This window comes from Gavia stellata, chromosome Z (genome assembly GCF_030936135.1).
Source record: "Gavia stellata isolate bGavSte3 chromosome Z, bGavSte3.hap2, whole genome shotgun sequence".
NCBI classification, from domain to species: Eukaryota; Metazoa; Chordata; class Aves; order Gaviiformes; family Gaviidae; genus Gavia; species Gavia stellata.
The window spans coordinates 12714173-12738172 of record NC_082637.1 but is presented as its reverse complement, the minus strand read 5'-3'; the positions used below and the strand labels follow the sequence as shown (position 1 = coordinate 12738172).

Below are 24000 nucleotides of genomic sequence, written 5' to 3'. Positions count from 1 at the left end.
CTTTGGATATTGAAGTGAAGACCATGAATGTGCAGATACAGTTGAATACCTTCAGTTGCCTAGCTTGGGTACTAGTAAGTAGTACGGCTGTGATGATACAGCATTTTTACAAAGCCTAGCTGACAAACTAGTTCTGCTAGTCTCAACAGAAAATGAAGTTAAATATACTGTTTTGCACTTGTAGCAAGCTGGCTTTAGCTTCCTACCTCGTACCAGAGTTTAAGACCTCACTTGTGAGGTCTTACCTTAGTTGCTGCATGCCCATCAAGTTTGCCAAGGAAAACCATATTCACTTCATGCTCTTAATCAGTCCATGGAGAAGACAGTGCTGTACTGTCCTGCCCAATTTGTCCTTTCAGATAGTGAAGTTCAAAATAGTTTGGTTTGCTTTTTCTCAGGTAGTTAACCAGACAAATCACAGTGGCTGTTACAAAGAAAGTGAAGTGATTTTTTTTTATTGCATCTTGCATTGTTCAGAGGCCTTGTAGAACTCTTCTAAATATTTCCAGATCCTTTCTGGGCAGCTACTGTCAAAATAGCTTGACCACATTAAGTCAGTTTGAGGTGGCAGTGAAAGGACAATATAGTCACTTTTTCCACTCTTGATGATTGTGAGATTTTTGCATCCTTCTGAGGTGCACCTCTTGGCTACTGTAACTTGGTAGCAGAACTCCAACTTCCTGATTTGACTTGTGTAATATTCCTGATGAAAATGATTCTGACTCCCAGTTTCAAAGTGAGTTTAAACATCAACTTGAGAGCTTCAAGCAGTAGGTGTGAGTGAAGATACTACGTTTAAAGGGAAGTAAGACGCTTTGAGGACTGATTTGCTACAAGGAATACCTGTAACTATGCAATCTGATTTAGTTGTGGAGTTCTTGTTTAATTTCTTATTTCATATGCCTAGATGACCCTTTATGTGTAGCTTACATGGAAGGGTGTGACAGTGTGTTGTGAGTTATCTCACAGAAGAAAAACACTACTATATCTGTGTGAAGAAACTGATGGCTAATATGAGTTACAAGAGCCATCTTGCTGTGGCATATCTTCCAACATAATTTAGACATAGACATTTTGATGAATTGTTTTTCACCTATGAGTACAGTTGAAAAAGTACTGTTCTGATACAATCTGACACATTTTATTTCCCCGTGCCTGTATAAAGCTTAACTTGAAACTTGCAAGTGATAACATGGTATACTGAGGCATGTAGTTTTGGTGCAGTTGTAGAAGTTTGCTTCTACTGATCGGTTTGTTGAATACACCAAAAATGCAATAAAGCACAGCATAGAGAAATTTATTGTAATCACTCAGTCACTTAAGCAAATACTTTGTACGGGACAGTTTACGAATTTTTATCACCTGGTAAATGTCTTCCTGCAGATTTGGTGTTGGTCTTGCCATAACGGTGCTGCTCTTCTCAAAATGTCTGCATTTCCCAAAGAACAGGATGACAGCACTTCACAAATGCAAAAAGCCTTCTTGGATGGGTCAGTAATAGCTATTCTGTCCACAACACTTTGCTTGGTATGGATCTTGCTTCTCTTTTTCCATATTTGCTATATCTTTAAGCTTGCACGCATCAGGAAACAAGTTCTAGACCTAAAAGTAGTTTTCTGTAGTGGAATGGGTTTAAGCCCTTGGCCTACAGCATCAGTCAGTTGTGCAGGACTGTAACATCACTGAAAGCTTATTTGCGGAAATACTTACATATATTAGATGAATCTCCGTACAAACTGTGGTTGTTACTAGGTAAAGCAGCACCAAAGCCTGTAGGTCTTAAGTACAGTTAATGTATCATTAGCTGATGGGCTCAATTGTGTTTGCAAGTAAGTGAAGTGTAGACTCCATCTCTAAACATGAATTTGCAAGCTGAGTTTTAAATCTCCCTGAACTCTATTGTCTTCTCAGGACTAGATTTGTGTTCTTAAATAACTTTATCTAAAGTGACCTAAAATGATTGAGACAATCTAGCAGTTCTCTACTATCAGATATGATGGCAGACAGCACTTCGCTTCAGCTGAGCGAGTGAGCTGAATTAGCTCAGCAGTCTGAAAAATGCCAAAGTTAGGCAGAAGGAGAAGAGCACAGCTGCCTGGCTGAGAGTTATGCCAATGACTTGTTGCTCTTTTTTCTGCCTTTTTTTAACCTGTTGAGTGTCCTGGAGGGAACTTCTCTCTTAGCAGCAAGCTATTAGATCAGGCTAGTGTGTACCATTTGTACTGCTTCACTGCTAGCTCCTTTCTCCTCATAGTTCTGTGTGATTAACAGGTTCTCCATCTAACAGAAAACAGCTTGATAAGGCCCTTAATGTCTTTTGTTTTTAAAATGAATTATATTTGCATGGGAAAGGCTTTTGCCCCTTCCTGCAGATCCTCTAACGTTTCTACCCTGAAATGGGGAAGTTTATATGACTTACAGCTCTTTGTAATGCTGTTTCACAGTGTGGAAGTAAGTAAAACTAGCAGTAAGCTGTAACAAGGTATCAGCTGATATTTTGATCTCTTGTCTGTGGCCATCTGGACTTTGGACAGTATTGATGGTTTTCTTTGCTATGGAGTACTGGTGGTTAACCACTAATATTTAAAAATATATCTACAAATTGTCCATAAGGGTGTGTTAACTTGCCTTTGTAATAGTAGTCTGAACTCAAGCACACAGCAGATGTTTACAATTAACAGCTTCTTTTATTGAAAAAGTTGTTTAGAGCCAGATCTTCTAGCACAAATTGTTTACTGCGATTTGGAAGAGGTATTGTAATTGACAAATGATTGCTTTCCCTCCGTTCTCTTATCTGATGCATCTTCCAATAGGTCTAGTAACCTGCATTTCTGACTTGGACTGCTGTATTTCTCACTTAAAGCAGGTTTCTGTGCTACAACATACAGGAAGCAAAGTACTCTGTCCTGTCTGGGCAAATGCCCTCAAGGCTTCACTTCTGAAATATGAGCTAGAGCAGCTTTTCCCAAATCTTGACAATAAAAAGCCAGCATGACAACAGAGGTATTCGCTAAGCTAATGGTCATCCGAGCCAGGGAGCCTGAATGAGAGGGGACTGTGTGTGTCATTAGCAGACCTGGCAGCTAGGTATCAGAATGTAACTTGGTTGGTAAAAGTCAAGAAAAATTGTGAGTGTCTGCTGGGAGGTTTGGGTGTGTCTATCCATCTCCTCTTTCTGTTCACCTCTAAATAGCCCGCTAGTAAAGTAATTTTTGTGTGTCTAGTGAAGACAATACTAAAGAAGTAGTAGTAAAAATCAAGTAATGCTTGTAATATTCATAACTGCACAAATACACATGAATATCACTTTATCATAGGCTTGTCATAAGCTTGTAGGCAAGCTTCCAGTATTTAAAAATGCATGGAGACCATTAGCTTTCCAGGGTGTATATCTTATAGTCTTACATCTGTTTCCCAAACCATGCCTTTTAACTTTGTTGTCAGTGATAATAGTGGGTGCGTTATTTGACTTGTGAAGCAGAAGGCTTTAATCTCTTGATGATTTGATTTAGAATCTATAAGACAATTAGCAAACCTCCCTATGAACTCCTGAAGACGGATGACTTGTCAAGCAGCCTTCCATCTCTCCAAGATATCCAGACTGCATACACAAGATTTAAACAGCTGTTTTTGATAGGTAAGTCAAACTTCAGTCTTTTGTCTCTAAAGTGACAGAGATGTAAAGTATAATAACGCTGGTTTATGTCTCATGAATGCAGTCCTTGTCTTGATTAGTATCTTGGTTTTGACAGTGGTTAGAAGCAGTGTTATAAATATGTAACTGAAGACTGTGCTTGTGACTGGCGTGTTAATAGAGATTTGTAGTTCTTAGACTTACTACCTCTTGCTAAGCAGTCACAGTATCTGAAAATTACTTTTAAAGAGAATGACTATGGAGTTTATATGTTAGCTGGATTGAAATTTATGGGAGAGCTTTTTCAGTCTTCTGTGGTCCATTGACATTGAATGTTAAGTGTTAACCTTTTAAGCCTTTGTGCTATGTCAAGAGTTGACTTTTTGACTTTTAGTTGAATTTTTGCATTAGTTTTTGTTACAAACTAGTCACATCTCAAAACACATGAAGCATGATCTTGCTTAAAATTCTGTCACTGTGTCTGTAGGGCTAAACATGACTGCTGTAGATAGTAAGTCCACTTGAAAGGAGTAAAAATGGGAGCCATGTGAAAGTATGATCTGGGCTTTCAGACTTTTTTTCTGGGACTCTTTAACTATTTTGCTGTCATGAAACAGTACTTTGACCTCACCTGTTGGCATGAAAAAAGCTCCACACCACCTTAAAACTGTGCAATGTGCCATTGGGACATTTTGGACAGTGGGTTTTCTACAAGATAATGAGGGTAAATTTTGCAATAACCTCTGTCTGGTGGCATGCTGAACACTAGGGCAGTTCATCTGTGGCTATTATGTTGGATGTAACTGAACTCATCATCGAGGAACTGTGTATTTGCAGTGTAGCTTACAAACAGTATCCTAGTCCTGTTTGTTTTATACACGGAATTTAGCTGGTAAGTTGATATTAATTGTAAATTAGTATGAATGGTTTCTGGTAAATATGTAGTAAAGATTTCAGTGACAGTCTAAAGAAAAGTCTAAGACATATGCGATATTTGGCAGTTTCACATTGAGGATTCTGTCCAGAGTACACTGTCAAATCCACAGTGAATCTTAGGAGCTAAAAACAATTACCTATATTTTCATGTAGTTTCTGGTAACTTACTCTCCTGTACAAAAAAGGCCAAAGCTTGAATTTACGTCATTTAACATCTGTCATGAAATATTGCATATTTCAATGGTGTAATTGTATCATTGTCTTATATTACTTGAAGCAAAAGGGCATATGTTAAAACTGCATTCCAGTGTTTTTGTCTTACAGCTTTTTAAATAAGCTTTGTTAGTAGACTGTAACTCACTGAATATAGCACTATGGACTAGCAGTCTGAGAAAACCATTCAGGTAACTTCTTGCAGAAGTATTAAGATCTTAACAGGAATTGACTACCTTACTACTCTTTTTCAAAGTCTGAACACATTAACCATTATTTTTGTTGTATGTGTATGGGCCTAGCTAATTTGATTTAACTTCCAGTAACTTCCAGTGTAATTTAAATTTCCTGAACACATGCCCAAACTGAAGTTTCAGTTACAAAAATCCTCATTAAGCAAAGCAGAAACCACAATAGTAGGTAGCTGCTTGAAAGAGGATTTTGATGGGGAAAGTTTGGATCCTCTTAAATTTTTCCTCTTACTTGAAATGTTGCAAAGGCAGATGCCAGTTTTGCTAGACTGCTCACAAGTCATACGCCATTTCCCCACATACCTTAAATGAGACTTGGAACACTTCAGTTCTCAAATCCTAGTGCAGTATTTCTTCATTGCCCTAGAAGATAAGGAGAAAGGGAAAGCTTGTTCTCTATTGTGATGTTACTAAGCAAAATACCTTGATTAAGGGGTAAAACAAGCTGCAAGTGTTTTGTTGTGCCTTTAAAAAGAAGTTCCTGTTTTTACTTGGAGATGACTTTAGCTGGGGGAGAACTGCTAGACCAAGCAATTGTTTGTGGAGGCTTGCATACAAATGGTTAGGTCTAATTGTGGTTGAGCATGACTGAACAAAACAAATAGCCAGCCACAATTAATGCAGCTACTCAAATTTTTTGAGTAAAACTCTTCTACACTGTCTGTAACTAAAGAAAACTTCAGTATGTAATATAAATATTATCACTATAGATGAATGCCTGTTATTTCTACAGAAAAAAAGACAGAAATCCCTTCTCCTTGTGTCGTGGTTTAAGCCCAGCTGGCAACTAAGGACCACACAGCCGCTCGCTCACTCCCCTCCTGCCCCAGTGGGATGGGGGAGAGAACAGGAAAAGTAAAAGCGAGAAAGCTTGTGGGTTGAGATAAAAACAGTTTAAGTGAAATGTGAATATGAAATAAAATAAAATAATAATTATAATAATTGTAATGAAAAGGAAAATAACAACAACAAACAAGAAAGGCAAGTGATGCAAATGAAAACAATTGCTCACCACCCTCCAACCGATGCCCAGCCCAAGCAGCGGTCCCCCGGCCAGCTTTCCCCCTAATTTATATACTGAGCACGACGTCATATGGTATGGAATATCCTTTTGGTCAGTGGGGGTCAGCTGTCCCGGCTGTGTCCCCTGCCAACTTCTTGTGTACCCCCAGCCTACTCGCTGGTGGGGTGGTGTGAGAAGCAGAAGAGGCCTTGACTCTGTGTAAGCACTGCTCAGCAGTAACTAAAACATCCCTGCTTTATCAACACTGTTTCCAGCACAAATCCAAAATGTAGCCCCATACTAGCTAATATGAAGAAAATTAACTCTATCCCAGCCAAAACCAGCACACCTTGGTATCATGTGTTTTGGGTGGTTTTGAAGGACTAGAAATTGGTACTGTAATTTTTCCTTGATTCAGAACGGACAGAGGTTTTTCAAACAGTGATGGCAGGCTAAATGGAACGTGAGATTTGGGTGCAAGGGAATATTCTAAAATTTGGATGGGAAGAAGGTGAACTGGGGAGTAAAGGGTATCTTGGTTGAAGTACTGTAATGTACATCCTTTAAAGGGTATAATACTTAAAAGTTGGAAGTGAATTTGAAGATGTTAATCAGAAAAAAATAAGAGAAAACTACATCTAACGTGAACAGAACTGACTAGGGAGCTTTGAAGATGTATTCTAACACTTATTTTGTAGAGAACTAGTTTCTATGGCTAAGGTGAAATGAATCAGGAAAAGAAAGATTTTTTTTTTAAATGTGTAATGAACAGAATGAGGGGCATGAGCAGGCATGGAGGCAGAACAGCTACAGGAACAAAATAAATAAATGTGCACTTGAGGATGCTAGATGCAAGCTATAGAAAATAAGACAGAAGTGAGTATGTGTTGGAAGTAAACAATGGAAGCATCTGGAGAGACTTCAGGAGGTGAAAAGAAGTTACACAGAAACATGCAGAACTGAAGCTATTGAGGGGGGGAGTAGGGAAGGAGGGAAGTGTGGTGTATCTTGGTTGTTTCTCAATAGTAGAACTGTTGTAGACCTTGGAGTTCAAGGTTTGTGTCTTATGCAGGAAAGGTTCTAATTGACTGTATCAGCTTGCGAGAGCTTTCCAGTTTCTGAATACTGGCTTTGATAGAAATAAAAGCAATAGAGGTTTAGGTTGCATTTAACGAGCTACAAAAATCCTAGTGAAATTCCTAAAAGTTTAATGACTTTGTGGTATTGCATTTAGCCGCCTGGTTTTATCTTGGCTATTCCCTTTTTGATGTATTTTAATGCCTCCTCAGTTGCAGTGACAGCTGTTCAAAACCTTTTTCAGGTAGTCTTGCATCCCATAAATTTGTGTAACCTGCTTCTAAAACCCATTTGTGTTTCTGGCTTTAATGGTAATGACTTTCAAAATCCAGCCTCCTTATGTGAAGCTTTATATAGATCATGCTTTAGAGTCAAGGCAACTGGAACTTTGAAGAATCATCTTGTCTGATTAAACTTCTTTTTTTTCCTTTCCCATTTTGTCAACAGATTTGTTTACTTGGTTTGGTTGCTATGAACCTACAGCAGACTTCTATAGCACCACAGGCTTTTAGAACTTTACAGGTGTTTGTAGGACTACTTCACTTCCTCATTTAGTTGTAAGGTGTTGACTTTTAACAATGATTAGGATTTACTTACTCCTTAGTATTAGTCGTTTTATAACAGTTCATGTCTGAAGAGTAATACAATGGACAGCTGTTAATTAGCACTACATATATGTGAACAAAGCAATTTTTGGTTTTGTTTTTTTGCAGATAACAGTACAGACTTCTGGGCAACTGATGTGAAATGGTTTTCATTACTGGAGAGCACAAACTGGCTAGAGATAATCAGGTTTGCTATATCTGTAACTTTATGGGTTTCAAATTGTTGTTAAATGCATTTGTAGTGGCTTTTTAGCTAGTTTCTTGAAATATGACAACACTCTTCACTTTCAGTAGGAAAGAAAATTAAGACAGACTTATGGTCCCATTTATATATCTTATTTCTACAACTTGAGACAGTGTTTTTACAGTGCAGGCTTGTGTTAAGCCTCCCACACTAAAGGATGTGAGAAGCAGCAGATCATTCCAATTACAACTCTTCCAGCAAACCTAATAAAACTATAGATCCAGTAATTTCCCTCCTGCACTGAAGAATCCTGTTTGTTTCTTGCATGAAACCTATTCCGTGTCTCTGACTAGCCTTGCCGTTCTTCTCTGTACTCTCTACTTCTGTAATATCCTTTAGGACGGGATGAACTGCAGTATTCAAGATGTTAGCCCACCAAAGATTTATAAAATGACAGTTGTTCTCAGTTTTGTCCCCTTCCTCTCCTGATTGTTCCTCAAGTTCTTTTTTCTTCTCTCAGCAGTCCACAGTGAGTAAGTGTTGGAATGGTGTTGGCTAACTTAAGGCTTGTTACAGGGGGATGTTGAGGGGTTTTATTTGTTTTCGGTGTTACTTTGTGCTGGCTCTGTCTACCAATTTATTCTGTGATCAGCTTGTTCACATGAAGTGCTTCTGCAGCCTTCTGCAGTCATCTTCAGTTCTTTCTAGTCTTAAAAACAATCAACAAATATTGGTAGTTACTCATGCCTTAATCCAGAATTTAAACATACATTGAATGAGAGGTTCTCGTGAAGATCATATGTTGAGAAATGTGTTTACACAACCAAGATTACAAGTAGTTTGAAGTAAATGCCAGCCCAAGTTCTTATCCTTATGCTGTTTTGAGACTGGTCACTTCCATACTTGGATCCATTTGCTTCCTGGATCAGCCTGTTCTTGGCTCTTGCAGTTAGTAGGAATGCCTTCTCAGCTATTCTAGGTGCTAGAACAAAGAATCTGACAACTTCACATTTATGAAATAAACTGTTATCTTCTATTAGTGACTTAAGCAGTTGCAAGAATCCTAATTTGTGTACAAACTTTTGCTGAAAATAACCAATTTAATGAAAAATTAGGTCTAGAAACCAATGGCATTACATCTGGGTTTATGTGACCTTTAATTCCACTCAGTCTTCCTTGTGATAATCTCTGAATAAATTTTGTCTACCTGTTTACAAGATCTGATTGTTGATCCTTCCCTCTGCCTCTTAAAACCACATTATGGGAGATATGTAGTAGATTAGAACGTAAGTGTGGTGATGTTGACTCTTTCCAGGATAAAGATCTGGCCTTTAGCAATTGTAATACCTTAGTGTGTGTGTGATGGCTGCTATTGATCCAGAATAAAGTATTGTGTAACAAATGTACAAAGATAACAACTGGAAATGCATGACCAATGGCCAAAGAAAGATACCTCTTGAAAGTTTGCTCTTGAGGCTAAACAGTTCTTCATTTACACAAGTTGCGCATGGTTTATGTTGTTTTAAAAGACTAGTCAAATTTCAGTAGTATAATATTCTAACCCCTTTAGGGGAAACTAATATAAGAAACTTGATTGTAAAAATGCTATGAAAATGTTCACTTACTTTTTCCTGTACCACAACAGGCGAGTCTTGAAGAAAGCAATAGAAGTTGCTGAGTGTCTGGAAAGACAGCATACAAATGTTCTCCTTATAGGTAAGAATTTAATGAGATTTTCCTTTTTTTTTTTAAATTTCTTTTTAATTTCTTTAGATGTAGCTTAAGCTGTAAGTTTATAATTATGGTAGAGGCTGGTAAAATTCAGAGTACTCAAAGTACTAGACACATAAATCTGTCACACTCCTGGAAATGCTTCCTGTAGTTAAAAAAAACACAACAGGGTAAGCATAGTTCCAGGCTAAGAGAAATATGTTGTGAACAAGAAAGCTGCTGATAAATTGGTACGAGAGTCATGCTGCCTCTTGTTTATGCATTTGTTTCTTCACTTATTTTATTAAAGGTCTCCTAGACCTTTTGCTGTACTTCAAGGGAGTGGGGGGGGGACACCTACACAAAGAACATGGAGCATGAAAACTTTCTAAAAGGGTGATTTTATGTTCTAGATACACACTGAATACTATGTAGTCTCTTTATTAAAGATACATGAAAGAATATGCTTATTGTACACATCTTGAGCAGTTTGTTGTCCTAGATTGAGTAGAGGAAGAACACACATCATGAAGAGTGTGGCCAGCAGGTCGAGGGAGGTTATCCTCCCCCTCTCCTCTGCCCTGGTGAGGCCGCATCTGGAGTACTGTGTCCAGTTCTGGGCTCCCTCGTTCAAGAAGGACAGGGAACTGCAGGAGAGGGTACAGCAAAGGGCTACAAAGCTGATTAGGGGACTGGAACATCTTTCTTGTGAGGAAAGGCTGAGGGACTTGGGTCTTTTCAGTCTGGAGAAGAGAAGACTGAGGGGGGATCTTATAAATGCTTATAAATACTGAAGGGGCGGGTACCAGGAGGATGGGGCCAGTCTTTTTTCAGTGGTGCCCAGTGACAGGACAAGAGGTAATGGGCACAAACTTGGTCATAGGAAGTTCCATCTAAACATGAGGAGGAACTTCTTTACTTTGAGGGTGGTAGAGCACTGGAACAAGCTGGCCAGAGGTTGTGGAGTCTCCTTCTCTGCAGATACTCAAAACTCGCCTGGACGCATTCCTGTGCAGTCTGCTGTACGTGAACCTGCTCCGGCAGGAGGGTTGGACTAGGTGATCTCCAGAGGTCCCTTCCAACCCCTGTCATTCTGTGATTCTGTGAAAGTAATCACATGGAAAACCAAACTCAATGTTAACCATTAAGCTATTTTTGGATTAGTAATTTAGTTGGGTTTTTTCCACACACTGCAATTTCAGAAACCTAGCATGGGGAAGAGATGTTTCTAGAAGGCATCTGAAGGGTGAAGAATGCATGTTGCATGAGGAGGCAATTTCCTACCTTGTGAAAAGATGCATGCAAGATAGGAAGGGTAAGGACAGATAGCTGGCCTGGTAGTACAGGGCAGGAGGGGCAGTATGTGTATTATGGGAGTCTGAAGGGTGTAGGCATCAAATTTATAGTAGTAAAAGCTTGATTTTTACAGGTTTTATTGTCAAAGTATTATCCTAGTATAAGTGTACAAGAAACCTTAGGTTTTTACAAGGGGAAGTATTGGAAACATGGATTAACTTCTCTCATGCTATAACACTTGCAAGAAATTGTGTGCTTCTCTGATCTTGAAGTACAATTTTGTTTATTTATGTGAAACTAGCAATACTTTGCTTTCTTACCTTTCTTGGCTTAGCAGACAACATGGTTTCTGTTCTTTACTGTAGAAGAGAGTGCTACTGATCTGTGCTGTGTAATCTCTAGTCTGGTTCAAGTGATGATGGATTCATACAGCAGAACAAAGTCGGGGTTTCAGAGCCTTATTCAGAAGGAGTGGGTAATTGGAGGACATGGCTTTTTGGATCGTTGTAACCACTTACATAAAAGTGACAAAGAGGAGGTATGACTTTTTTATTACTTTGCTTACTATTTAAAAGTATACTCAGCATAAGGAAGGATTTAGATGTCAGTCCAGAAGTTCCAATTACTCTGAGGATCTTTAATTTTATGTTTTGTTTTATGGGTTGATGTTTTGTACAGTGTCACTATGTTTGCTGTTTAGACTTCAGCAATGTCTTTATAACTAAAGAGAAGAAATGTAAAATTTCCCATTCAATCTTGGAATCTTTTGAAAGACATGTATCTCATGTCCTTTTAAATTGTGTTAAATGGTAGTAGTGTCCATAGAAATAATTCAAGTGAATTTCCTATTCTTGTCACATCTAGAGTGTAACTTTATACTGTCTTGCTAAATGTTGCAGTCTCACCTCTGCATTTTTATTTATATTTGGGGAATAGATCAGATTGCAGAAATGGAAATAGTAAGTGAATGGAAATAGTAAGTGAAAACTGATGAGTTCTGATTAAGAACTGCTATAAACTAGGGGTTTTTTCTGACTAAAAGGCTGCATAGCAGCAACTTTCATAGCAAGTTAATGTGTGCAAATTCAGGTAAGAAAGTGTTCATCTCTTTTGCCAACAATTGGCCAAGGGTAGCTCAGATGATACTTCAGAGTTCAGTCAAAGTCATATGCATCAGTTCTGTAGTTAACCAGATTGCTTTCCTTAAGATTTGTATTTGGAGACACTAAATATTATAAAATAAATAGTCTGCATGGTGGAACATTTTTTTTCTGAAACTGATGCAGTATTTTCTTTACTTAGGCTCCAGTTTTTCTGCTTCTGCTAAATTGTGTTTGGCAGTTGGTACAACAATATCCTCCAGCATTTGAGTTCACAGAGACTTACTTAACTGTCTTGTCCGACAGCCTGTATGTGCCTATTTTTAGCACTTTCTTCTTCAACTCACAACATCAAAAAGACACTAATACGGTAAGGGTTTGTTATTTTGTGGATGCAATGTGTTCATGAACAGGTTTGACCAACAAGCGAGAAACACTCAAAAACAATTCCCTAGCGGCATGTTTTTCCATATTTGAAGGGTGGTGCCTTGAACAGTGAATGAGTGCAGCTTTGGGTGTAAGGAGTCAAGTTCAGGACTTAGGAGTTTATGATGACAAAAGGAAAATAACTCAGGAATATATTACTTCTGATGTGTGGCTATGGGTTCATGTTTATTGCTCTTCAATGAAAATGGAGCTCCTTAACCTAAGAGGAATATCCTGCTGTCCTGCAGAATAAGTTACCTGCAAAATTCTTGTGTAGTATTTCCTGTTCTGTTCCAAAATCAACATCTCCTGAATGTTGATTTACATTTGGTTCTCTAGCCTAAGAAGCTGGAAGGAATGGGAGTATCCTCTGCAAGGCTGCACAGACTGAAAAAGAAACAGTAAACATCACTGTCTTGCATGTAAATAAAGCATTTATCATAAAATTTAAGCTGGTAACACTGCATAACTGCAGTTAACTTCTGAAGTTTGGAGAGATTTGTTCCACAATCATAACATTCCCCTTGCATTTGAAGAATTCAAGTGTCTATCTCCTGCCCAATTTTCAAAACTTTTTTCTTCCTCAGATTATTTAATCTTATTTTCAACTGTGAAAGGCATTCTTGGTGCTGTCTAATTGCACTGTTGAAATGAAATACTGTCTGAAGTTACTGAGAATAATATATAGATAGCCTTTGTGTCTGTACTCATTTGCATCTAATAATGTTGTTCAGCTATTGAATACATAGAAATCATGAGTGTTCTTGCAACTCTGTTGCCTTTTCTGTGAAAAGCCAGTTTCTTAATTTCACCTTGACTCGGTCAGAATTCCTTTCTAGCAAATATTAATTGTGTCCTGTTCGTTTTGGCAGAGTGGTGAAAGCCTCAAGACACAAAGTGGTCCTTTCAGATTTCTTACTGTGTGGGACTGGTCTGTGCAGTTTGACCCCAAGGCCCAGGCTTTCCTGAACAACCCTCTTTATGCAGAGAAGCCAAAACCAGATAAAAATCAACGGAAAACTGCACGATTCAAAGTAAGATATGTGCTGCTTAACTACTACTTTTTTAAATGATAAAAAAATTTTGCACAACTCATACTTCCGATGTGCTTACAGTGGAATTATTGGTGCACAGTTTTTAATTGACAAAATACATGTACATCTCAGACTCACCTGGGTCTTAAGAATGCAGTTTGCACCCACCTCAGTTATAAATCAGTGTTTTACAGCTACTGTGTGTAGCTGTGAACTTAGGTTTTTTCTTCATACTTTTGTGCAATTGTAGTGATAACTCACAGGACTTAACATCCAGGTGAGTTGCACTGACATGTTTGAAGTCAGTGTGTTTGGTTGTTCCATGGAGTACCTAACTGAAATACATAGCAGGATTATAATTGCCTCCCTGTTTTTGTCTGAGTGTAATTGGAGTGTGTGCATGCACTTGGAGGGGGAGAAAGAGTGACCAACAATAACAAAAACTGTCTAGGGTATGGAGGATTATGGGTTGGTGACCTCATTACTAGAAAGTAGCACAAATTCAGTAAGAAAAGTTTGTTTGGGGTAGCCTTTTTTGATTGAAATTTCCCTGTTGGTTAAATTCTGTCCTGTACAAAGCATTCTCAGGTGAGACACTGTCAGTATGATTGACAGCATTAATCAGGAAGCTCTTATGCAGTGGGATGCAATGAGCAACCACTGGATAAAAACTCCTAAATCAAGTCCTCTTTCATTTGTGTGGCTAGCTTAAACTAAACATGGAAGTCTGTAATACTTGAATGTATGCAAAGAATTCTCCTTTTCAAAGAAAAACGCTTTATTCAGTGTTACTTCATTGCTAGTTACAGTGCAGGGATGGTATCTGGGAATGCTAAGTATGCTGTGTGAAGTATTTAGTGTATTAGCCATTGAAGAGTAACAGTTTTAGACTACAGAGCAAAGCAGTAGCTCTGTTTAGGTGACTTCGTTGCTTGTATTTTCTGAATACAAGTTACCCTTTTCTTCCTCTTAAGATGTTTCCTAAAGTCCCATCAATATTTATCTCACTGTATTTTTCTTTTTTCCTTTTAAAGCATCAAAGGCAACTTTCTTTGCCATTGACACAAACAAAACCTTCCACGAAGAGAGGATTTTTCAGGGAGGAAACGGATCATTTAATTAAAAACATTCTGGGTAAAAGAATTGGCAAGTTCATAAATTCTTCAGATGAACCTCCTAATAGCTTCAGGGAATTTTATGACAGCTGGCATAGTAAACCTATTGACTATCATGGCCTTCTGTTACCTCGCGTCGATGGCCCTGAAATCAAAGTCTGGGCGCAACGGTATTTACGATGGATTCCTGAAGCCCAGCTTCACGGTGGTGGTACAATAGCTACAGCTGCCAAGATTTTGGACTTGATGGAGGAAGTGCAAAGCTTGCAGGTGAAAATGGATGAAGAACATAGCCAAGCTATTTCTGGAGATGTACATTCTGTTCCACTGCTGAGAAATTCTGCCCGTTTGTCATCCTTGTTTCCATTTGCTTTACTTCAGAGACAGTCTATCAAACCAGCTTTACCCACTAGCACCTGGAAAGACTTGGAAGATGAAGATGACTTGGTCAAGAGGGATGATGAATTTGTTGATCTAAGTGGTGATATGTCATGAAGTGTATATAAATTAAAGTATGAATTGTATGTGGCTAAGCTCCAAGTTTTAAATGTTGTGCTGTATCCTCATATAAGGAACTCACTCAAGCATCTGCAGCCTTTTTAATGGGTTTGTGGGGTTAAAAAAAAGCCTTGGCTGGAAAGAACTAGTTGCCATGATTAACTGAGCATATTTTGAACTTCTGTTTCACTCTAACAGTATTTATTGCAGAAACACATTTTTAGCATAGGTGTAATAAAAACGGAAGTCCAGGCTGGAGTAGACATATGGCCACTTTGTTTAAAAAAGAAAAACAACCATCAAAACCCCATTATTTCCTGATTTAAAGGTGGAATACTAAATACATACGGTAACAATTGCTATCTTCACATAAGGGGAAAAGGTTTTATGTTAAGAGTACTAGAATTGGAAGTGCCATGACTAGAAACTGTTAATTGATGTGCACTTCCCCCCTGCCATGTAAAATGAACAGGGGAAGGTGCAATAAAATGGGCATTCACAAATAAGCTTTTTACAGCTGAGGAATAAACTTGTGGTCACCTGATGTTTTCTGTCTACTGTGGCATCAGCTGAAGTCATGTGCTTGTCAGCCTCATATTTTCTGATGGTGTTCATCCTTGGCTTGCAGCACTTCACCTTTTGTGGCATTATAGTAGCAGCTTGGCTGCTTTAAGCCTATGCATGCATTTAGCTTAAGGATCAGATGCAAGAGCTTAACTACGGATTTCAAGTCTTACTGTGTTGCTGCTGTGCTATACTCCCTTGCTGCCTTGGAATATGGAGTCCCAAATGTTTGCTGTTAATTGTCAGAAATGGCCTGACTGAGATTCTAGTTTGCCATGAGTATTTTCCCTCCTTTTAATAGACTGAGACTTTCATTTTGACTTTCTCCATTTATGCCAGTTGCCTTTGAGGCTTTATGTAGCTTGCACTGAGACCCTCCACATAGAAGGGAAGACTCTTTTTCTGTAATCCCACAGTGAAGCTGGATTTGGAGTTTGTTGCCACTTGTCGTGAGTCAGTGGTACAGCTTATGAATGTGGTGTTCATACCATATGAACACTCGCATCCTGTTGCTGGATGTTATAACAGTACCTCAGTGAAAAAAGCCATAAAGAAATGCCTGTTGACTTTGATCTACTGTGTGTATGTTTATGTATGAAAGTATTTTTACTGCAAATAATCGTCCTTTGTAAAGTTGAATATTATTTGACTGTCAAATCTGTTTTGAACCCTTAAATTCTAGAATACCCCAAGAATGGATGCAAGTCATAAAATCAGTTACACTGAGAGGGTAGACATTGAATATTTTCTCTAGTTTCATACCAATGCTGGAAAACTTAGGTGGTAGAAAAACTGTTGCTTAAAATGGATCAGCTCAGTGTAATCGGGGATATTAAACTGGGTTACTGATCAATCACTTCACACTGAGTTGTATTAATATGTATAGCAAAAATTTATCAGCAGCCCTCTAAAAATACATTTATTTTAACATACTGAAATTTATCAACGGGGAAAGGGGGAGAGCTTAATGCAACTATGCCAAACTGAAGCTTCCCAACTCTTTATTGCCTTAAGTCTTAGTAGTGTGAGGACAGTACTTGAGTTTGTAGCGTTTTATTTAAAAATACGCTAGTACTTTACGCTTTCTTCTGTGATACATACGATCTTACAGCTAGCACTTGCTAGAATGGGCTGTCTAGCACATGTCCTTCAGACTTTATTATTGTAGTTCAAGTGATTCATGTATGCAATAGTACTTTGCATGTTAAATGAGCAATGCATTTTTATGGTGAAGAAATAGCTATCATTCTAAGGTCATTTGGGATCAAGAGGTTTTTTAAAACACTGCCATTAGAAAAAATAGTAAATGGATTTTTCTATAATTGTGATCAAACTGTTGTAATGTTTCAGTCATGAAGATTACATATTTATATTAAAGAACAGATGTTGGACATCTTATTTGTACATAAGTTATCAGAAGTTTATATAGAAGAGAAACATATATGTGGAATTGAACATGGGAACACTTCTAATGTAGAGTAAATACCATTGTTACTGTTTTTCTGCACTGTGGGATTGGAAGTGTACTTAATATTTTTACTCCAGGCTTCTGTTTATACCTCCAAGTTTGTACACTGAATGCAAGCTAGAAGCTTTACAGTTTTGTTTTTTTAAATACTGTCATTTCTTTCTAGCAGGGTGTTTGGAGAGTGTCAATAAAATATACTTTGGTGTATTTGTCCTGAAATGAGAATGTATGTTTAAGCTTATATTTTGCAAATGATGCTTTAAATTGTAGCAAACTTGACAATCTGCAGTGACAAGGCTTTTCTAGTTATACGCTGGGTTTTTACAGACTGTTACAGGGAGGAAGCTGTGCAGTTTTGACCTGGCTATACTTATTGGAGAGGTACTGTCTGCTCAGGAAAGAGGAAGGTCCAGTGCAGTGTAGTAGGATGACTGTGACAAGTTACTAAGGTGGTCTAGAAAGTGTCTGCTGAATGTCAGTATTTGGGGGTTTATTAAACACTGTTTATTTCGGTCTTAGCAATGTACTTGTCTTCCCCCATGTCAAGGGGGAACATTGTTCTTACAATGTTAAACTAAGCAACTTCTTGAAATTGCTACAGTGGGGTATTTCTTAAACCAACTGTGTATTGAGCATGGATTGAGAGATGGTTGTACTGAACCATAGAGCATAATTTAAAAACTAGTAATTTCTTCCAGAGATTACAAATTACTAGCGTCTATACAAAACCAGCACTAACCCAAATCACACATTCAAAAATCATGCCACTTTAGGTATTTCCTAAAGAGAACGTTACAAGACTGCAACAGACTTTTTCCTGAAGTCTCATACAGCCATAGCTTATGCAGCAGCTGTGAAGTGCCAGGTCATGTTGTAACACAAGGTGTGCCTCTGCCTCACCCACATCTAAAGATCAGTGCGTGTACTTTGACCGCTTGGCTTTGGTTTAAGACTGTTCACTAGGGAAAATGTTCAGCTATTGATGAACACCGTATTGGAATGCAAACATGTACTTTATAAAGGTACTTACAGCCAACTTGGCCTCCTAATCTCTTGCTCCAGTTAAAGCTTTCATGGTCAAAGCATGGAAGCATAACTTTGTCAGGAGGCAGTAGAATACTTTCTGCTGTGGATATCTTACGATGGATTAGTTTTGTCACACCAGAGGTTATCTTCATTCTAATCTTTAGCTGGAGACTTCATATTCATAGTGCCTGGTACTCTCTTGAAAAAAGCTAGGTTTTGCATAAAACTATTTAGAAATTACATGGGATGGACTTCATTTTCTGGGACAGGGAGGAGATGGATTAGTGAACTCTTTTGAGTTTAAAAAGAGCCTTCTATATACAGAATTATATGTGCTCTTCAGGATGAATTTAATGGCTGGAGGGGTGAGAGAGGCAAAACCCTTTTTCTCATAGTCTCAGGTCCTTTATCTTGGTTTATAGTAAAGTTAACTTGTGACAAACGCTTTTTGTCAGCATTTGCAGGATGGCAGAACTCTTACCTGGTGGGATGGTAGAGTTATCTTGGAAAGCAGTGGACAGGGAAAGTGAGGATAGCTGATGTTTTAGCTGGAGAAACAATTTTGTGGGGAGGGCAGCTCCACATTGAATTCAAAGGAAGTAGAAATGGGATTGTTCAGGCTGTGTTAGAAGAACGTGGTAGAGACTGCAAACAGTTCCGAGTCCCAGAGAGGCTTACTTGGGAGATAAGTTTGACTTTAAAGAGTATCAGCTTTAAACTTGTTAGGGAGGCTAAGAAGAGGTTAATAGAGGACTGCTGACATCTTGGCAAGTGTTTGTATGGGCAAGGGATGCTTGATGCTGCCACGTTTTGGACTACCGTGAAGCCTTGTCCTCATGTGGAAATCCTATGGAACAGTAAATGGTGTTGCTTGATTGCAGCATGTTACTCCACTTCCAGTGGGCATTTGGTTTCTCAGTTTTTTTATTTCAGCAATCCAGTGAAACGAAATAGGTACTTCCCTTAATGCTACGCCTGGATGCTTAAAACAGGCAGATAACACATACCTAGGAAATGCATTTGTTAATTTATTTTGTGAACAGGAGAACTATGAAGACTGATTTCCCGTGGCATTGTCTTGTCTGGCCATAACGCAGCTCCCTCAACTCCGTCCTTTCTTCTGCCATTTCCTACCCTTGCTCATACCATAGCACCTTCAGTCATCCTCCATCCATCTCCTAAGTGACGTGCTGTATCAGCAGTCGATAGATTTGTCATTGCTAGCCAAATTCAGTATCTCAGTTCCTGGGGGACCAAGTAAATGGACACAACTTGGGGTGGCCAGGCCATACAGTTTCCAGACTGCTTGTTAGAAATCTAGTAACTTTTGAAATCTATTTCTGTCAAATACAATCAAAATTATCTACCAGTTTCCAAAGCTTTGGTGCAAGTGGTTGGAGAGGAAACTGAGGAGCCTCCCTGTGTGGTTACTACAGAAATCAGGTGGGAGAATGAAACTAAAACCCCTGTACCTGCATGGTACACGGTATGATTCAAAACTGCAGTTTTCAGCCTAAAAGCAATGCTACTCCCAAATAGGAAAATCTGCTCATTTACAGTCAGATCAGGTATCCCAGTTTTCTCTTAATGCAACAATATTTTTTTCTTTATCTTGGGTAATGTCTGGTTTTGTGTTCTGAAATAAACTTTTCATTATACTGTAGGAGCCAAAATTCAGGCTAGGGAACTGCTGAGTTTCCTGGAAATCAACTGACGTTTGTATGACTTCTGAAAGGTCACTTACAATCCTTATTGTTATTTTTATTTCCATCTGAAGAAAATTTCCAGTTAAGAACAGCTAACAACAGATAGAGTCAATGTACAGTTTTGCTAGTTAAGAGTGTAAATCTTCAAGTATTTTATAAATACTAGTAAGCTTTTAGATGTCAGTCAGAGCTTTATGGGCTCGCTAGCTAGCTCACTTTTCAGTCAGCAGGATTCACTGCATTTTGTGCTTCTACAGGCATTGATTTAAAATATGTTTATGCACGAATGTGATGACAAGAGAAGCAAATTTTATTCAGAGGACATAAGTGCTCATTGCTTCATGTTTTGGTGATGATGCAAGAAGATGTTTCAACTTTCACTGACCCCAATTCACAAATCAAAACAGGATGTTCCTTACCAAGCTACTTAAGTTCTCTACACAGATGAACCCAGTTAGTTTCCTACAAGCCACTTCTTGCATGTTCCAGTTTCCCATCCTGGACTTTCCACTGTGGGTTAACTCTTAAAAAAAAAATCTTTCTTGACATGCTTTTCTGATGGCTGTTCTTTTAAGTTTGGAAAAGTTTGATTCTATACCTGCCATCTATACTTAGTTTTTCCCGTTGCGTTCTCCTGAGGTGGTGGGAATATCTGAAAGCCAGACAAGAAGTACTACAGATGACTTAACCAGTCTTTTCAAAGTACAAGGTCCCTTGCTTCCCTGCCAATATGGAGCATGGCAGCTCTGGAAGTTGTCCTGTAATAATAATAAAAAAATAATTATTTAGAATAAGTAAAATCCTCGTGCACAGCATTTTTCACACATAAAGCTGCATCAGAGAAAAAGCAGGGTGGTAATCCCAAGCTGTGTTTTCCTAATGCAGGATATCTCCTGTAGTACAGCAAGGTACCGAAAGCTGATGCCTGCAATGGAGAATCATGAGCAACTGAGGAATGATGGTCTGTTCTCCCCGCAGGGTTTGGGTTTGGGTTACACCAGATGTGGGGCAACCGGAGACAGCTGCCAATGGGAGTCCTGCTGTGTACTGCCCAGCGGTGCACTCCCACCACCTTTGCTGTTAGTCTCATGTAGCTGCCAGTTGATTTTATGGAAACATGTATTTTACTTTTGTGGGTGAGTCTTCTATCAGATCAGCTGGTTGATCCAAATCACCCCATGGCGGTGCAAGGGGAAACAACAGGAGCAGGTTGTTTGAGGATGCCCTTTTCAATAGGCAACCCCCAGTTCGAGCAGACGAGGTGAAAGGTGGAACCGCAAGTGCAGTAAATCTAGCTCTTGAGATGCTGTATTGTTGAAAAAGAGAAATCCTGGGAACCACATCTAATGTCCAGCTAGCTGAAATGTTGTAATAAACATGCACAGCTAACTCCAGCTATCTAACACTTCTGAGAAAAAAAAAAAAAATACAAAGAAGAAAAAACCACAACGCAAACCAGCTTTGGTTTGAGGTTGCCTGTAGAAGCCTTAAAGGGTGATTTAAAGTATAGTTGCATTGGATCTGACCTGTTTGCTACAGTAAGAAGGTAAGGTAAACAAAACCAGTTAATTCAATCTATAGCCATCAAACACACTTTGATGCTATTCAGGCCTGCAGTTCCTTAGGCTGTACTTTGGTTTGGAATAGCAGAGTTTTTAAATACCATCATGCTGCCCGGGGTGTGATTAAGCAGTGATTGCGTGCGGCTGCTGAAAAGCAGAAATCATGTTCTGACTTGTAATCTGAGAACAACCATTGCTTGGAAAGTGATTTTGGATTTCTGATGCATTCCTGCTTTTCTCTTCTCAGCTTCAGCCATGCATAGCTAAGCTGACTGGTTACTCTTTTTAGCATATTTTACTTATTTCTTGTTTTTACTTAGATTTAAGGTGGGTGATGTTCTTTGTCCATACACTGCCCGTTACCTGTCTCAGGTGTAGGATGAAGCTCTCTCCATTCTGATTGAGAGACCCTAATTTTCCAGGGATATCTATTCACCTAGTGTCGTTCCCAAGGCAGTGGCCCTTTTATGATTCAAATGGCAGCGGAAGAGCTATCTGTCAGAAATGGTGATAAAAGGGCTAGTTACTGAAATGAAATGCAGTGATAGTAAAGCCATTACTTAATGTCTTGGTATTAAGTAGAGGCTGCATGAATATGCAAAGCCTCTGGAGTTCTGCAGGTAATAACGGATGCTGGAAACAGCTGAAATACAATTACCAGGAACGTAGCCTCACTTAGGCAGCAGGAAATGACCGAACATAAACGTTTCTTCATAATCTTTGGATCTTATTATAGTAATAATAGCCCTAGTGGTGCTGGCTGCTGACATTAATAGTCTGCCTGGGCTGGTAGACATCCTTGCCCTTCTTCAACGTTTTCCCTCTCCGTTGTTAATACAAAACCTGCTGCCTACCAGCTCCACTCTCACAGGACAAATGTCTCTCCAGCTGAAAAGTACCCTTGGTGGGAAAAGCTGACTTACATCTTTGCGTTCTTCGGAGAATTATTGTACACGGCTGTTCCCCCACGAAGAAATTTCTTTCAAAAAGTTATATTCAGTTAGTTAAATAATATCTGAGTGTACAGAACTGGAGTTGAAAATTTGATCACGGGACTGAAAAGGAATTCTTTAATGCACTTGAACTCTTTTAAGTGAGGAAACAAGGATTAGCTCTTCTTTCCATGGACACAGAGGGGAAAAGAAACACTGTATTGTGTCTGGCAGGCTGTTCCCCCACAGTCCATGGAGGTCCACAGTGGAGCAGATATCCACTTGCCGCCCGGGGAGGACCCCATGCCAGAGCAGGCGGATGCCCAAAGGAGGCTGTGACCCTGTGGGAAGCCCGCGCTGGAGCAGGCTCCTGGTAGAACCTGTGACCCCCCTGGAGAGAGGAGCCCACGCTGGAGCAGGTTTGCTGGCAGAACTTGTGACCCCGTGGGGGACCCACACTGGAGCTCTCTGTTCCTGAAGGACTGCACCCCATGGAAAGGACCCATGCTGGAGCAGTTCGTGAAGAACTGCAGCCCGTGGGAAGCACCCACGTTGGAGAAGTTCGTGGAGAACTGTCTCCCATGCAAGGGACCCGACGCTGGAGCAGGGGGAGAGTGTGAGGAGGAAGGAGCAGCAGAAACAACATGTGATGAACTGACCACAACCCCCATTCCCATCCCTCTGTGCCGCTTGGGGGAGGAGGTAGAGAATTCAGGAGTCAAGCTGAGCCTGGGAAGAAGGGAGGGGCAGGGGGAAGGTGTTTTCGCATTTGTTCTTATTTCTTATTATCCTACTCTGATGTTAATTGGCAATAAATTAAATTAATTTCCCCAAGTTGAGTCTGGTTTGCCCCTGATGGTAATTGGTGAATGATGTCCCTGTCCTAACCTCCACCCATGAGCCCTTCACCGTATTTTCTCCCCCTGCCCTGCTGAGGAGCGGGAGTGTAGAGCAGCTTGGTGGGCACCTGGCAGCCAGCCAACATCAGTCCACCACAAACACTTGACTAGTTGCACCCTTTAACAGCATCTGTTTGGCTGTGTGAGTTTTTGGAAAGCTTTTATGGTGGGATTTTCAGTTTCTATAGGTATGGCTGAGTTTTAAAGGTGTAGAAAATGTATTTCATGCATCTATACTAGCTTTTGCTCAATTTGTTTAACTGCTGGTTTGCCAGTAGGTACCACCCAGACAGCTACACTTGCAGGAACACTTTTCTCGGTTAAAATCACCCACTGATTCGTATTTCCCAGGTCTCCTGAACTTCTCCCTAGGCCTGCTGTGAGAAGGTACGCATTGCATTAATAAGTGAGTAATCTCAGCGTGGCTATCCCCAAATCCTCACTGCTGAGCTATGGAAGCCTAAGCAGTCTGTTCCACGTTGTGGCAGGCAATAGCTCATCAGACTGCTCGTCAGTAACTTCGGTGTGTCAATTGGATCAGATTTTTGAGATGTATTTGATGGTGGCGGGGAGTGTGAAATGTATTGCTCTATGGAGAACTGGTAGGAGAAGCCTTGCAAAAGGGCGCTTGGGTCAGGTGCTGGCTGAAAGGGCTGTCTTTAAAGAAACTGTCTCCAGCTGTTTGATTTATGCTGTGCTCAAAGAAGCAGGGCTGTATATTTTTGTAAATAAACCAAACTGCATCAAAGATGCTTTATTCT

General features: G+C 39.5%; 1 protein-coding gene across 4 annotated transcripts in view; it reads left to right on the top strand.

The window, feature by feature from the left end:
- The window catches only part of MTMR12 (myotubularin related protein 12), a 35607-nt gene extending 18382 nt beyond the window's left edge, over positions 1-17225 (top strand). For 2 of the 4 annotated variants that reach the window (XM_059833305.1, XM_059833306.1), the window contains exons 9-16: positions 1384-1490; positions 3513-3637; positions 7828-7906; positions 9549-9619; positions 11275-11447; positions 12212-12379; positions 13308-13469; positions 14504-17225. In XM_059833305.1, the coding sequence (XP_059689288.1) occupies positions 1384-1490; positions 3513-3637; positions 7828-7906; positions 9549-9619; positions 11275-11447; positions 12212-12379; positions 13308-13469; positions 14504-15079 (1461 nt within the window). In that variant the 3' untranslated portion in view covers positions 15080-17225. The remainder of the gene's footprint in view (positions 1-1383; positions 1491-3512; positions 3638-7827; positions 7907-9548; positions 9620-11274; positions 11448-12211; positions 12380-13307; positions 13470-14503) is intronic. The other 2 variants (XM_059833307.1, XM_059833308.1) reach the window with 2 other exon arrangements.
- The last annotated feature ends 6775 nt before the right edge of the window (positions 17226-24000 follow it).